Below are 15,439 nucleotides of genomic sequence, written 5' to 3' on the forward strand. Positions count from 1 at the left end.
GAAAAAGGTTCACTCTACATTATAAGATATACAATGAGAAGGCGGCAAGGGCTTTTCAAACTATTCTTGACAAATTTTTTTACAAAGAAAACACTCTATTTCCCAATGTTTGTAATATTTTCAGTTACAGAGCGCTATATAATTATTTGCTATTTTTTTCACTTCCCTGTGCATTATGACTGACAGAAGGTCTCTGATGTTTTGGCAAATTTTAAAGGTCGTGAACAGTTAACTTTCCCCATTGATTATTATGATCACAGTGCATAGTTTCAGCTTGTGTGGTTATTTTTATGGTCCCACGCTACTGTGCCAAGTGAGGATTGTGTGTATTTGTGTCTGAGGAAAATCACTGGTTGTAAGCCCACCAGTTCTGCTTTTAATGACTTAAGATAGTAAAGGTTTTATAAATAGGAAGGTATCATTATAAAGCTCAGAATTTATATCTGAAAAGTTAAACTCTTGGGAAGTCCCTTTTTCTTCCTTCCTCTCTTAACTAAGAAAAGTAAAGCCTAATAATATATCCCTTTTTTAGACCAACTGAGGAAGAGGCTGAGCAATTACTGCAGTTGATGACAAGCCGTCCTCCTGCTACACCAGCTGGCGTTCGCTTCGTTTCGCTCTCCTTTTGTATGCTGCTGGCCTTCTCTACACTTGTCAGGTATCTTCCTATAAAGGTTGCTCTGTTTTCTGAAGGTCTGCTTTTGTGTATTTATTGGAATGCACATATAGCATTAACTGGGAGCTTGCTAGAGAAATTGGTCTAGGAATGGACAGTGGTATTGTCTTTTAGTAAATGGTGTCAGTAGCATCTACTGTTTGCCAGTCGAAGGAGTCATGCTAGTTCTTCCAGATTTGGTGAGGCAAATAGCAGTCCCTGTTCCCTTCCGCCCTGTTATCCCTTCCCTCCAGGCAACTTCTTTCAGCTTTCTTCAGTTTCTTTTGGTTTTTACTTCCATATCTTTAAATAACATGTTTGTATTTGCTGTGTTTTTGATTTTTCAATTTTAGGAGTAATTGTTGATTTCCTACCATGAAAGATGAGGAATTAGTTCTCTCTTTCTTGTCTTCCCGCCCCCCCCCCCCTGCCAGCGCATCTACATATCCTTCCCCTCTTCCCATTGTCCCAGTACAGATATATTGCAAGTTTGCTTTGAAAAATATATGGCTGTTCATATTGTCTCTATTGGGAGCTCCGCCACATAATAGATGATAACGTTTCTTCTGCAAAACTTGTTTTTTGCCTTAATAATTATACCGTGCTTTGTTTTTCATTTGCTCTTTGTTCTGTCTACTTACGTTGCTGTAATTACGTTAAGCTCTGCCGATCTGAACCTCCTCTCGAGATCTTCAGACTCCTTATTCTGTCAGTTTCATTTTCTTAAGGAAGTCTCTCCTGATTCTCTGAACCGGTTACCTCTGCGTCTGTCACACAGCTCTCATCCTGGAACTGCTCTTCGCTATTTTTTCAGGACTTGCTTCACGTCTCCTTTGTTGGATCTCAGGCTTCCTGCATCTCATATCTCCTTTTCTTCTTTTTAAAGATTTTAGTATTTATTTATTTATGAAAATTTTATTTATTTGTGAGAGAGAAAACGCGTGAGCGCAGGGGGAGCAGCAGAGGGAGAGGGAGAAGCAGAGAGGTGAGCAGCAGAGGGAGAGGGAGAAGCAGGCTCCCTGCTGAGCAGGGAACCCAGCTCAGGGCTCGATCCCAGAACCCCAGGATCATGATCTGAGCTGAAGGCAGATGATTAAGCGACTGAGCCACCCAGGTGCCCCAGGATTTTATTTTTAAAAGTAATCTGTACACCCAACGTGGGGCTTGAACCTACAATCCCAAGATCAAGAGTTGCGTGCTCTACTGACTGAGTCCGCCAGGCACCCCAACATATTTCGTTTTTTTTGGTTGCCTTCTCATTTTGCTCCTTTAGCATGTGTACGTGGAAGGTCAATTATTTTGAGACTGGGTACTTCTGAAAATGTCTTTATTCTACTTGGGCACTTGATTGACAGTTTCATAGGGCTTAGAATTGGAAGTTGGAAATAATTTCCTTTAAGAATTTTGAAAGTCTTGCTGCATTGTCTTCTGACTTCAGTGTTGCTATTGAGAAGTCTGATGACATTCTGATTCTTGATTTTTTGTGTAGCCTGTTTTGTTTTTTTTTTAATATGGAGACATGTAGGATTAGCTTTTTGTTTTGAAATTTTTGGATGATATGCTTGCTTTTATCTATTATCCTAGGTATTCAGTAAACCCTTTCAACCTAGGAACTCATGTCCTTCAGTTCTAGGAGATTTTCTTAAACTAATTTGTTAGTAATGTTCCACGTGGGTTTTTTTCCTGTCCAAAACCTTCTCTTATTTGGATATTGGACTTTCTGAAATGATTATCTTGTTTTCTTATCCTTTCCTGTTTTCCTTATCTTTGTCTTGTTCTACTTTTAAAAACACCGCTTAGTTGAGAGACCTTTTACATACCATCAAATTTGCCCATTTTAAAGTTTACAATTCAGTAGTTTTAAGTATATTTACAAAGTTGTACAACCATTACCAACAATTTAATTTTAGAACATTTTTATTACTCCAAAAGCATATCGCTCATTCTACCTTCAAGGATTTGTTTTCAACTTCTAATCCGCTATCATTTTTGATATCTACGAGTTCTTTTTTGTTTTCTGGTTATTTGTTCTCTACGGTAGCTGTTGCTTCATGGTGGCATGATTTCTCTGATGTTAATCGTAATGATTGTAGAGGTTTTATTAAAACTGTTGCTTTTCTCTAAGTTTTTTTTTTTTCCTGCTTTTTTTGGTCTCTGTTTTTCAAGTTAGAAGCTTTTTTTCAGGGCTTTGATCATTTTTTATTGTTTATATTTAAGAGTAGGAGGGACGCCTGGGTGGCTCAGTCAGTTGAGTGTCTGGCTCTTGATTTCGGCTCAGGTCATGTTGTGAGATTGAGCTCCACATCAGGCTCCAGGTTCAGTGGGGAGTCTGCTTGAGATTCTTTCCCTCTGCCCTTTCCCCCACTCTTGTGTGCGTGCTCTCTCTCTCTCTCAAATAAATAAGTAAACAAATCTAAAAAAAAAAAAAAAAAGAAGAATAAGAGACTAAAAGCAGATTGAATTTTTTAATGCATAGGTGGCTCTTTGGGAAACCCTTGGGCTTATCGGATTCATAGAAGAGATTTTTGTCTTGCCTGGAGAGTGAAGACCTGACAAGAAACCCAAAAGCAAAGTTAAAAAGTAAGGGTTAAGGGTGAGGAGATCTAAACCTTCAGTATAATCTTTCACTTAATTCTATTTTTAGAATGGTGTCCCAGATATCCCTGGTTAATCCTTAGTTCACAGACACCCTCTTTCACCATCTCCAGAGGACAAATCTCCAGTCTTCCCTCTGCTGGGGGATGGGGATTCATCTAATTATGTAGAATGGAGGAGGTGATCTGGAGGTCTACTACTTACAGTAAACTGTTGATCTTCTTAATTTATTAGTCTGTCTTCACTCTCCCTCCCAGAACTCCCTGGAGCTGTTAGTTCCCGAGCTCATTGAGGATTCTGTGGTATAAAGTGGATTGGCTTTTCCTTCCTGCGAGTTTAGTATTCTGCTTTCTTGGGTCTGCTGCATTAGTTACCACTCTTCTGTATGTGCTCTTGCTTCCAGCATTTGGTGGTGGTGTCCCTCAGCATCATCTTACGCATTTATGCCTTTTAGGAAAATCCCTTTAATGTAGTTTGGAGAAAGGAGGGTGTGAAATTAGGTAATAAAATGAAGTGTTTTCTTTTCTCTTTACCTCAAGTAAGTGCTAAACATTAACTCTAATCTTTACTTCTAGGAGGTGTATTTCTATCTGTATTTTTGGATTGGAGAGCTCAAGTTTAGAAGGATCATTTAAATTTCTTGTTTAAGATCACATTACCAGTAATTAATGGGCATAGGATTCCTACTGAGCCTTGCCATGCTCTAAAGGCTGTTATCTCTCTACTGTGTAATGCTGTCTTTTATTAGTAGAATGGGTTAGCTATAGTTGAGAATGACCTTTTAAATTTTCTTAGCTCAGGATAGCGGGCTTTTCAGTTGCTTTTTGTTTTACCCGTTTACACTGCAGTGAAGTAGAAAAAATCAAAATTATTTTCACAAGTCAAAGTTGACTTGCATCTTTCAATGTAAGTCTAGGAATTCCCTTTAAAAACATTGTTGGTCTGTTTTTATAATCATTTTTTATGTCTGATGAACCCATGGCTCTTTTTTCTTTTTCTTTGAATAGTGATCACTTATTTCTCTATAATTTTGAGTTCTGCTCAAAACGTTTCTGTAAATTAAATTTTATTTTCCTTGTTACTGCTCTGGTACTCTGTGACTTTTTTTTTTTTTTAAAGATTTTATTTATTTATTCGACAGAGATAGAGACAGCCAGAGAGAGAGGAAACACAAGCAGGGGGAGTGGGAGAGGAAGAAGCAGGCTCATAGCGGAGGAGCCCGATGTGGGGCTCGATCCCATAACGCTGGGATCACGCCCTGAGCCGAAGGCAGACGCTTAACCGCTGTGCCACCCAGGCGCCCCTCTGTGACTTTTTGATGACTGTTTTAACTCTATAGATTTTTTCTATATGAAATATTGGCCGTTTATTCAGTTCTACCATTTTAATCCCAGAAGGTCTTTGCTTTTTTAAAAAATGAGAGGAAATTAATTCTCTCCAACTTACAAATGCAGTAATTAAGCCTTTGAGAGGGTTTGACTGTTCACATACATAAAGAAAAGCGAAGGCCCTTATTCTTCATCTCCGGAACTACCTCATATTTCAATGACAGTTAATGGCCATTGCAACAAGCAATTGATTTGAATTGATATTTCAAAATAGGGAAGGAAAAAATAATTTCTGCTAAAAATAATTCCAGAATGTTTTCTCATTCTTATGCTAGTATATCTGGTTTAAGCCAGTGCCTTTCTTGTATGTTTTACATAGTACACCCGAACAGGAGCAGCTAATGGTGGTGTGGCTAAGTTGGATGATAAAAGAAGAAGCTTATTTTGAAAGGTGAGATGACTTCATTTGTTGCAATTAGTAATTGTTTCTTATCCCCTTTTTGGAAATTCATATTTTCTTTTTTGTTTCAACAGTACTTCTGGTGTCTCTGCTTCTTTTGGGGAGATGTTGTTACTGGTCGCTATGTACTTTCATAGCAACCAGCTTAGTGCTATCATTGACTTGGTCTGTTCCACTTTGGGGATGAAGGTAATTTTCTTTTATCTTCTTTCTAGGGAAGGTAGTTCTAAGCTGGGTGTTTTGTAGTGTACAGTACATTTTGTTTCCACTTTAAAGTAATTTTAGTTTAATAGTTTGAAATCTTGTCAGGACATATTAGAAAAAAATATATTATGAAAACATTTATTTACAAGCATAAAAGATGTTCAATATAGAAAGTTGGGAGAACCCAAAATATAGAAAGCTTGGAAAACACAGAAGAAAAGAAGAATATTATTTTATTGTTCAAGATACCAACTATACTACTGTTAATATTCTTGTATCTGTTCTTTCTTTACATTGAAACATATAGTTTGTAATTTAGAGAACTTAACTAATATGTGATGACATGTTCTTTATTTTTAAAGATTTTTATTTATTAGGGAGAGAGAGAGAGAGAACGAGCGGGGTGAGGGGCAGAGGGAGAAGCAGACTCCCCACTGAGCAGGGAGCCCAATTAAATGTTCTGACACAATATAATTTTCATTGACTGTGTTGTAGTACATCTTATGCACCAATCATGACTTTCTTAATGGATCCTTTCTTATTTGCCTTGTAGATTTTCCAGTTTCTGAATGGTGCTTAAATGGTTATTCTTATTTACGTAAATACACACACAGGCGCTCACGTATGTTTATCTTGAAACAGTTTTTTTTTTTTGAAGTAGGCCTCGAACTCAGGACCCCGAGATCAAGAGTTGCATGCTCTACCAAATGAGCCAGCCAGGCACCCCCTTTAAATAGTTTTTGGATTATCTCCTTAGGAAAAACTTCTAGAAGGCAGTGACTAAGTAAAAGAATATGATGATGTCAAGGTGTTTGATGGAATATTGCCAGATTACCTTTAGGAAAGATTATACCAGTTTAACTGTTGTCATCTGTGAATGAGACTCTCACCATCACTGGGCATTACCATTATTTTTAATCTTCACAACTTTGATGAAAGATGGTCTCACTTATTTTGCATTTCATCGATTACTAGTGAAACTGTAGTTTTGATTATTATTATTTTTTAGTTATAGTTTATAGTTGGTTTTTTTTTTTTTGGTAGTTTTAAAAATCTGTATGTTTTGGCTGATTTTTTTTTTTTTTTAAGATTTTCATTTATTTATTTGAGAGAGAGAGAGCATGAGCGGGGGGGAGGAGGAGAGGCAGAGGGAGAAGCAGACTTCCTGCTGAGCAGGGAGCTCAGTGTGGGGCTTGATCCCAGGACCCTGAGCTGAAGGCAGATGCTTAACCGACTGAGCCATGCTGGTGCCCCTTGGCTGGTTCATTTGTTTTGTGAAGACGCTTACCAGTGTCCTAATTTTCCTATAGGGATTTTTATTGATTTATTTTTCCTTTCGCTGATTCAAAAGGGCTCTTCACATATAAATGATATGTCATTATACCTTATATATCATATTTCATTGATTTCATGACACATATTTTGTCCAATATTGAAATGGGGCTTTATTTTATAGTTGATGTGCGATGTAATATGGTAGTGTTTCCTCCCCCGACTTTTTTCCTCAAAAGGTTGCTATTTTTTTCTTTAAAGATTTTATTTATTTGAGAGAGAGAGAGAGAGGGTGAGGAAGAGAGCACAAGCAGGGGGAGCAGCAGAGGAAGAGGGAGAAGCAGGCTCCCCGCTGAGCAGGGAGCCCTATATGGCACTCGATCCCAGGACCCTGAGATCATGACCTGAGCTGGAGGCAGCTGCTTAACCAACTGAGCCACCCCGGTGCCCCTTGAAAAGTTACTATTAAATCAGCATATCTTACAGTCCTTAGTGTCTTTAAAACTGGAGAAGTACAGTATGTTGCAATTAATTCTTCTCAGTCTTTTTGGCCATGTGGAAATTATTTTTTTGCGTGTGTAGTATATTTAGTATTTCCTTTATGGGTCCTACTTTGCTGTTGCACTTAGAAATGTTTATCTTAAAAAAAAAAAGAGGGGCACATGGCTGGCTCAGTTGGTAGAGCATGACTCACGATCCTGGGGTGGTAAGTTTGAGCCCCACGTTGGGCGTACGGCTTACTTAAAAAAAAAATAAGTAAAATTTTTTTTAAATGAAAAAAATATTTCTCTTTCCTCAGGTTTAAAGAAATGGTTACCTATATTTTCTTTCAATGTTTCTGTGGCTTCGTGTTTCACATATTTAAATCTTTAGAGTTCATTTTGGGTATGGTATCATGTGTGCAAATATATATATATATATATTACACACACACATGTTTATTTCCCAGAAAGATACCTATTTCACCTTCATTTATTGAATAATCCACTTCTTCCCACTGACTTGAAAGGCTGATAACAATATTTACTAAGTACTTTTGTATGTTGGTTCAGTGTCTGAGGAAAAATACACTTTAATGCTGGGTTTGAGAAGCCACTTTTGAAATAGAGTATTTGAACATTATTTTTACATATCATAGTCATGTTAGATAATACATTTATCAGAGAAAAGTGTGCTTCGTATATTTTTACATGCTGTTAAAATTTTTTTGGTTGTTCTAGATTGTGATTAAACCAAGCTCCTTGAGCAGGATGAAGACTATCTTCACACAGGAAATTTTTACTGAGCAGGTACTTCTTTTCACTTTATTCTTAGGTTATTTCTTTAACTTTCTTTTGCAACATTCTTTGGGGGAGAACTTGTATGTCTCAGTTTAAGAGAATACTATGGTCTTTTTCTGTTCCTTTTTAGTTTCCAGTGATCGTTTATTTCATCTTTATTTTTTATCAAATATTACTTTTTTTAAAGTTTTTATTTACTTATCTGAGAGAGAGAGAGAGAGCACAAGCAGGGGGAGGGGCAGAGGGAGAAGGAGAAGCCAACTTCCCACTGAGCAGAAAGCCTGATGCGGGGTGATCCCAGGACCCTGAGATCATGATATGAACTAAAGGGAGACACTTAACCGACTGAGGCACCCAGGCACCCCGGTTTATTTAATCTTTAAAACTTCTGTATAGAATAATCCCATTTAAAGCATGTTTTAAATTTATATACTTTAGAGATGTTGAGTAAATGCTTAAGAATATGGTCTTTGGTATTGACGATAGGGATCTCACATGGGGTAATCATTTGGGTTTGTCAGGAGAAAAATAAAATAAAGACCTGTTTAAACTTTTAGGCTGTAACGTTCATTTCTAACTAAATTATAAGCTAGAGTCTAAATTCTTTATTCTTTTAATTTTTTTTTTTTTAAGTAGGCTGGGCATGGAGCCTAACCCAGGGCTTGAACTCATGACCCTGAGATCAAGACCTGAGCTGAGCTCAAGAGTCGGGTGCTTAACCGACTGAGCCACCCAGGTGCCCCTAAATTCTTTATTCTTGTATTTACATGTTCTTATTTGGCCTCAGCACTTTTGTCCGTGGGTAAACCTGAGGATATTTTATTTTTGCAGGAAAGAAGACAATTCTGAAATTTAAAATTAATTCCCAGATTAATTTGTCAATTTAAACTTCAGATTACAAAAAACATATCTGAAAAAATGAGATATTTGAAAGGCTCATGGATGCACAATTGTTGCTTCTTTTAATATTCTCTTCTCTATACCAGACTCTCCTTTTTCTCCTCAATATACATATGCTACCACATAACAAACACAAATAGCACATAGGACACTCCTAAGTTATTTTTTATGTTTTTATTTGAACTCACTGGAAGACAGCTTTGGGGAGGGTCTTTGAAAACCATTAGAGGTCTGTGCATGACACAGTGAGAGTAATGGTAAAAATCCCTGTTTATGTGATATTTTATATCACACATAGAAAATTTATGTCACATGTAAAGAATCGATAATTTATAATTCACATATGTTTTTCAAGCATATGTTTTTCAATTCTTACCCCTCACAAAAACCTTTTGAGGCAGGTGAGGCTGTATTGTCCCATTTTATAGATGTATATTGGGACTGTATTGTCCCATTTTATAGATGCGAAAATAGGCTCAGAAGATAAAGTGACTTACCTAAAGTCACTGAGACTAGATTTTATGATTCCAAATTTTATTTTTTTTTACCTTATTGCATTACTGTCAACATATCAATGTTTAAAAACAAATTTAAAAAATTAGAGTGTTTTACAAATCCCTAAATGTATGCTGCCTTATCATCCAGAAATAATTAAGTCATGTAATAAGTAGTTTTTCTCAGTCATTCCTAAGGGCCACATTTGTATTAAGTATTGACACTCTACCTGCTAATCCTCTCTCTTTCAGCATAATTTTATATTTGGTTCTTTCGTATGTATTAATACTATTTTTCTCTTTAAGGTCGTCACAGCTCATGCTGTTCGGGTCCCTGTCACCAGTAACCTGAGTGCCAACATTACTGGATTTTTGCCTATTCATTGTATTTACCAGCTTCTCAGGAGTCGTTCCTTTACTAAGCACAAAGTGTCAATAAAAGTATGATCTTACATTTATATTTCAAGCTACAACCCCAGTTAATGTGTTTTTTTTTTTTCTTTTTCTAGTTCTATTTCAGTTTATAGGTTTCTGCTGTGGGTTTTCTATATATATCTAATTACTAATCATTTATATATAGTAACTAGGATGTTAATTTCAGATTTTTAAAAAATTCTATAACTTAAGTTATTGACAAAATGTACAGTATTACTAATCCATTTAAAATTTCAATAATATCATGTAGCTATTTCATTAAAACTTGGTAAGATATTGCCATTTTCTATGCTTTGGTTTTGTTCACCAAACTGAGAAAGTTGCTTGTCAGCCATGACCAGCATTTGTACTTTTGTCACAAGGACAGCTAACACCTAACCTAATCTATATATTTTGATATATTTTCAATTAGTTATATTTGGCTATATCAAACAGTTAAAAGGCCTTCTAAAGAGAAAGATAAGTCCCAGAAGGTAAAGAAATCTGAACCTTTTCTAGAGGCTTTTCTATTTATAAAGAACAATGAATAATATATGCATTGATATATCACCTTTAACTATCCTTGTTTCCACAATTTAGTGAAGTTATTTTCCAGGTAGATTGAATCTTCTGCTTCTTTATGTTTTTAGCAAGTGAAATAGGTGAGAATTAAGAGTCTGCACACCCCGTGTAGTCACATGTTCTCTATCCATGTGTAATTAAGTGATGGTCTCCCATAAGTGGTTGCCAGCCACTTTCTTAATCTACCTGAGGATTTGCTGTGAAGAACTGTCCCTCTCCCTCAATTCCTCTGTGCGGTGGGGTCTTCTGTAACACAGATGGTGCTCCAAATACAGATATAGTAAGGACTTAAAATATTTTTCCTACCACTTAAAAACTAATAGATTAAAAACCCAAAGTCCACATTCAAAACCCAAATTCATCATTATAGATTTATCTACCACTGGACAATAGTCTTGATTAGGATATAAAAGTAATTCATATTTTTAGATCAAAGACAGTTGTGAAACTGGGTAATATATTTTAGCTGCTAGAAGTTAATAGTTTCACTGATTCATAAATCATGTAAATTGTATGTTCGTATTAAATTTCGCTTGCTTTTTCTTATTGCCATAATTGATTTGGTACTTATAACCTTCTTTTTTAGGACTGGATTTATAGACAGCTGTGTGAAACCTCCACTCCACTTCATCCTCAATTACTTCCTCTGATTGACGTGTACATAAATTCCATACTTACTCCTGCATCTAAATCTAATCCAGAAGCCACAAATCAGCCAGTCACAGAACAGGAGATCCTCAGTATTTTCCAAGGAGTCATTGGGGTAAAATAGTTCTTATACATTTATTAGCTGATTTTTCTTTTATTCTTCTGACTTGTTCCACATTTTTTCTTTGAATATTAGAGGAATTCTAGGTGGTTCTGAATTTGAAATGGAATTACATTTCTTCAGATCACTTATGAAATTTACAAGTATGGTATTAGTTCCAAGTAGTTCATTGAAGAGGCACCTTCTGAGGAAATCTTTAAGAGAGCTCCATTTTAAAGTCTAAAGAGTGCTCTGGAGAGTGTGTGCTTAACAAAGGACTATGTGATGTTTCAACAGGGTCAACAGAGTTTTGTTTAGCTTCCTGGGAATCTAAGATACACTTAGATTCAAACGGGAAATTTGAAGAAAATCTTTTTTCTCAGTTTTTCAGCAGGAAAAAATGGTTGTGTTTTTCACAAATTATTCAGATGTACGCTCTGTTTTTTTAGGAGTTATTTTCTTCATGGTAATTCCTGGTAATACTTGAGACCTCTGTAAACCTTTTTCAGAAGCAGCCTGATGGAATTGCTGTTAAGGAGCAGCTGAAGTCTTTTTTTTTTTTAATCATAAAGACTGTTAAGCATGTTGCCTTTCATCTCCCATATGCCATCTCAGATTTGAACTTCAAGTTGTCTCTTTGAGTTTAATGCAGACATGGCAACATTTCTCCCATTTTATCTGAGCTTGGGAATGGTGACACTGAATAGTCTATTTTCGGTGCATTTACCGTCCAGAAAGTACTCATGAAATTTAACAGTGTTTTAAAGTATTTATAATATTACTTTCAGGGCGATAACATCCGCCTTCATCAACGTTTCAGTATCACAGCCCAGCTTTTGGTGCTTTACTATATCCTGTCTTATGAGGAAGCTCTCCTAGCAAACACAAAGACTTTAGGTAAGTTGTACATATACATAGAAGAGTGTTTCTAGTGATACTTCGTTTTATTTGTTTACATTCTCTCACTTTCCACACTGTCATGTGAGAAAATAAGGTCGAGTATTCTAACAAGCCCCGATATCGTTCTGCAGTCTTTGCAGCGTAGGCATCGTATACTCTGATGCGTAAATACATACACGTATGGGCACATAACCACCCCTTGCGGCTCAGCCCCCTTTTACCAGGCTAAATTAATAACTGAATTGTCTGTATTTTAATAATTTTAGGGACCTTACTAAGTCCCAGTAAATTAAGAGATAAACCTAGGGGTGCCTGGGTGGCTCAGTCGTTAAGCGTCTGCCTTCGGTTCAGATCATGATCCCAGGGTTCTGGGATCAAGCCCCGCATCGGGCTCCCTGCTCTGCTGGGAGCCTGCTTCTTCCTCTCCCACTCCCCCTGCTTGTGTTCCCTCTCTCTCGCTGTCTCTCTCCGTCAAATAAATAAAAAAAAAAATCTTAAAAAAAAAAAAAGATAAACCTAAAGGAAGTATAACTGAAATTTTATTTGGCTTGATTGCAGTCTTTACCCTACTTTCCTTCCGTTAGGTGAAGAATAACAATCGAGTCAAAAACAGTAGAAAAAAATAACAAGAGTTTCATTTTGCCATTAAAATTATCATTGAGCTGGGTTTTCAAACATAGCTACTTTCTATAATATCAGAAAATCAGATTCAACATAGAAGATGTCAGTATAAAGCAGTGTGTTTTCTATATCTGAAAAAGAAAATTCAGTTGTCTTTTAGGCTTGCTAAATGTATATAGTTGCATATTTGAACAAAAAATGACTAATGATTAGAAAGCTGTAGGCACTGGGTAGGTAATGCAGGGAAAATTCTTGTAAGGGTTGTTATTTTGCCACAGCTGAGTAATTTTACTTTTTGAAAGCTATAAATCAAAGTTACTTTTCAGTGTTTGGCAGATCAGTTTCTTTTATTTATCTGAAGTATTACGTTTTAAATATACTGTGAATTTCTCAGCTCCTTTCTTTTCTGACTATAATTGTTAGGGTTATACAGATGATATCTCATAACTGTAATTATAGTCTTTGTCATATTAGCCAAAAGGTGGGCTAATAATAAGCATTAGATAATAGTCTCTCATTTTTATCCACATGTAGTGAATTCTGTTAAAGAAGAATAAATTACAAGGAGGTGTTCTGGGGAAGAATTCAGACCATTAATACTGTAGCAGGGACCAAGATACACCCTTATTTTTTACATAAATGAATATCTAGCAAAATTTTTTTTTAACACAGTTGAGTACAGAGAGTAGTATAGCCAAAGCTTGTGTATATACCATGAGGAATTAACAAGTACTCAGAATTTTTTAGGCCTGGAAGAATCTTTAAAGATTACGTTTCCCAGTCCCCAGGGACATGCTTAGTTCAACCCAGTGTTCCTGTGAAGCTGCTGTTCTTTTTAATTTATTTATTTTTATTTTTTATTTTTTAAAGATTTTATTTATTTATTAGGGAGAGAGAGAGAGAGAGAGAGCATGAGCAGGTGGAGAGGCAGAGGGAGAGGGGAAGCAGACTCCCTGCTGAGCAGGGAGCCTGCTGCGGGGCCTGATCCCAGGATGCTGAGGTCATGACCTGAGCTGAAGGCAGATGCTTAACTGACTAAGCCACCCAGATGCCCCTCCTGTGAAGCTCCTGTTCTTTATGTAACAGTCTGATGGATCTCAGTTGGAAAGTTAAAGATTTTAGGTTGGAAGAACAACGCAGCCTCGATCGAATCTTGGGAAAGGAACTGGGGGATTAGAGGAAAGTAGTTAGTAGGTTTTTATAGGATTCTAGGTGAAAGGTAGTGATGGTTTGGACTGGTAGCAGGGTATATACATTTTGGAGGTAGAGTTGAGAGGTTTTGCTAATGGATTCATGAGGTTTGAGAGACATGAGCCAAGGTTGATGTGGAGGCTTTTGGCCTGAGCCTACAGGACAGAATGGCTATCAACTAAAATAAAAGATCTTAGGGAGGGAGCAGATTTGTAGGGGATCAGGAGCTCAGTTTTGGACATGTTAAATTTGAAATGTCTGAAAGACTTTCAAGTGGGGATGTTAAGGAGACAGTTATATATATACTGGCCTGGAATTCCGGGGGGATACCTGGACTGGGAGATCCTTTAGCATATATATATATAAAATCACGACATTAAATAGGATCACCAAGGATGGAAGTGTAGGGGAATCAGGAGAATATGATGTTTGCATGTCAAGGGAAGAATGTTTAAAAGGATATATATATATACACATACATACACACACACACACATTTTTGTGTGTGTGTGATACAGTGATCACCTGTGTCAGATGATGTTGCTAGATTGGTTAAGATTAGGACTGAGGCTTAGCTGATGGATGCATATTGCTTGCTGGAGGTCATTTGACCTTTACAGTTTTACTAGTAAAGTGGTAAGAGAAAGCCTGATTGTCGTGAATTGAAAAGAAAAATAGAGGAGATATACTGAAGCCAATGAATAGAGGTAGCTCTTTGGAGGAGTTGTAAAGAAAGGAAAGCAATGAATGTGGTAATCTGAGAGGAAAATGAGGTCAGGAGAGGGCTTTTTTTTTTTTTTTTTTTAAAGGTGAAAGAGCTGAGAGAATGTATGTTGTGGGTAATCTACTGGAGAGGTAAGGTTAATAATGCGTAGGGGAGAATCCCTGGACTGATGTCCTTGAGAGGCAATGTGATGTAGAAGGTAAATGGAGCGTTGGCCTTTCCTTGGAGAATTGTTCTCCCCTGGTTGAGGCCTTTTCCTAGTCTAGTTTCTCATCTCCAAGGAGAATAATGACTGCAGAATATATCACAACATGAGAGAACTTTGCTCTTCCACAGTGAAAAAAGGTGATTATTCTGCCTCACATTTATTCTTACGTGTGAAGTTGTGTTGTAGTTTCAGTACATTGTTAACTATTCTGTGGTTTTGGCCTTATAATAAAAATCATTAGCAACCACCAGCTAGCTGCAGATGCTCATATATGGAATTCTGAAATTTGAGTTAGAGCCAAGTATTAGAATGTCATAGTCATTAAAAAAAATGGGTGTGTGTGTGTGTATGTGTATATATACATATATACACACTCATACATATATGTATTTTCATATGCACACATATTTTTGGCTTAAAAATATTTGTATTTGTTTATATTTATATTGTGTCAATTAGGTTTTTTTCATCTCCTTCGTTTAATTTATTCTTAGGTGTTTTATTTTTGATGTAATCGTAAGTGGGATTGTTTTCGTAATTTCTCTTTCTCATAGCTTATGTAGAAATGCAACAGATTTTTGTGTATTGATTTTATATTCTGCGATTTTACTGAATTCACTTATTCTAACAGTTTTTTGATTAGTCTTTAAGGCTTTCTACATATGTCATCTGTAGAGAGTGGCAGTTCTACTTCTTCCTTTCTAATTTGGATGCCTTTTATTTCTTTTTCTTTCCTAATTACTCTAAGAATATTTCCCTCAGTAGTAAGTGTTGGTACCAGGATTTGACTATCATTGGAACCTATTCTGTTTAACTGCCTTCTGAAACGTGTTCTTATGGAATTCATACAAAACTGGTATAGA

At 36.5% G+C, this 15,439-nt stretch overlaps 1 protein-coding gene across 1 annotated transcript in view; it reads left to right on the forward strand.

Annotated features, from left to right (window-relative positions):
* The window catches only part of INTS2 (integrator complex subunit 2), a 43,314-nt gene that overhangs the window by 10,189 nt on the left and 17,686 nt on the right, over window positions 1–15,439 (forward strand). Inside the window, exons 8-14 of the mRNA XM_008695460.2 lie at window positions 533–658; window positions 4,958–5,029; window positions 5,113–5,227; window positions 7,735–7,803; window positions 9,495–9,629; window positions 10,771–10,947; window positions 11,721–11,829. Of these exons, the coding sequence (XP_008693682.2) occupies window positions 533–658; window positions 4,958–5,029; window positions 5,113–5,227; window positions 7,735–7,803; window positions 9,495–9,629; window positions 10,771–10,947; window positions 11,721–11,829 (803 nt within the window). The remainder of the gene's footprint in view (window positions 1–532; window positions 659–4,957; window positions 5,030–5,112; window positions 5,228–7,734; window positions 7,804–9,494; window positions 9,630–10,770; window positions 10,948–11,720; window positions 11,830–15,439) is intronic.

The sequence above is a fragment of the Ursus maritimus genome, unplaced genomic scaffold (assembly GCF_017311325.1).
Source record: "Ursus maritimus isolate PB19 unplaced genomic scaffold, ASM1731132v1 scaffold_24, whole genome shotgun sequence".
In the NCBI taxonomy this organism is placed as follows: domain Eukaryota; kingdom Metazoa; phylum Chordata; class Mammalia; order Carnivora; family Ursidae; genus Ursus; species Ursus maritimus.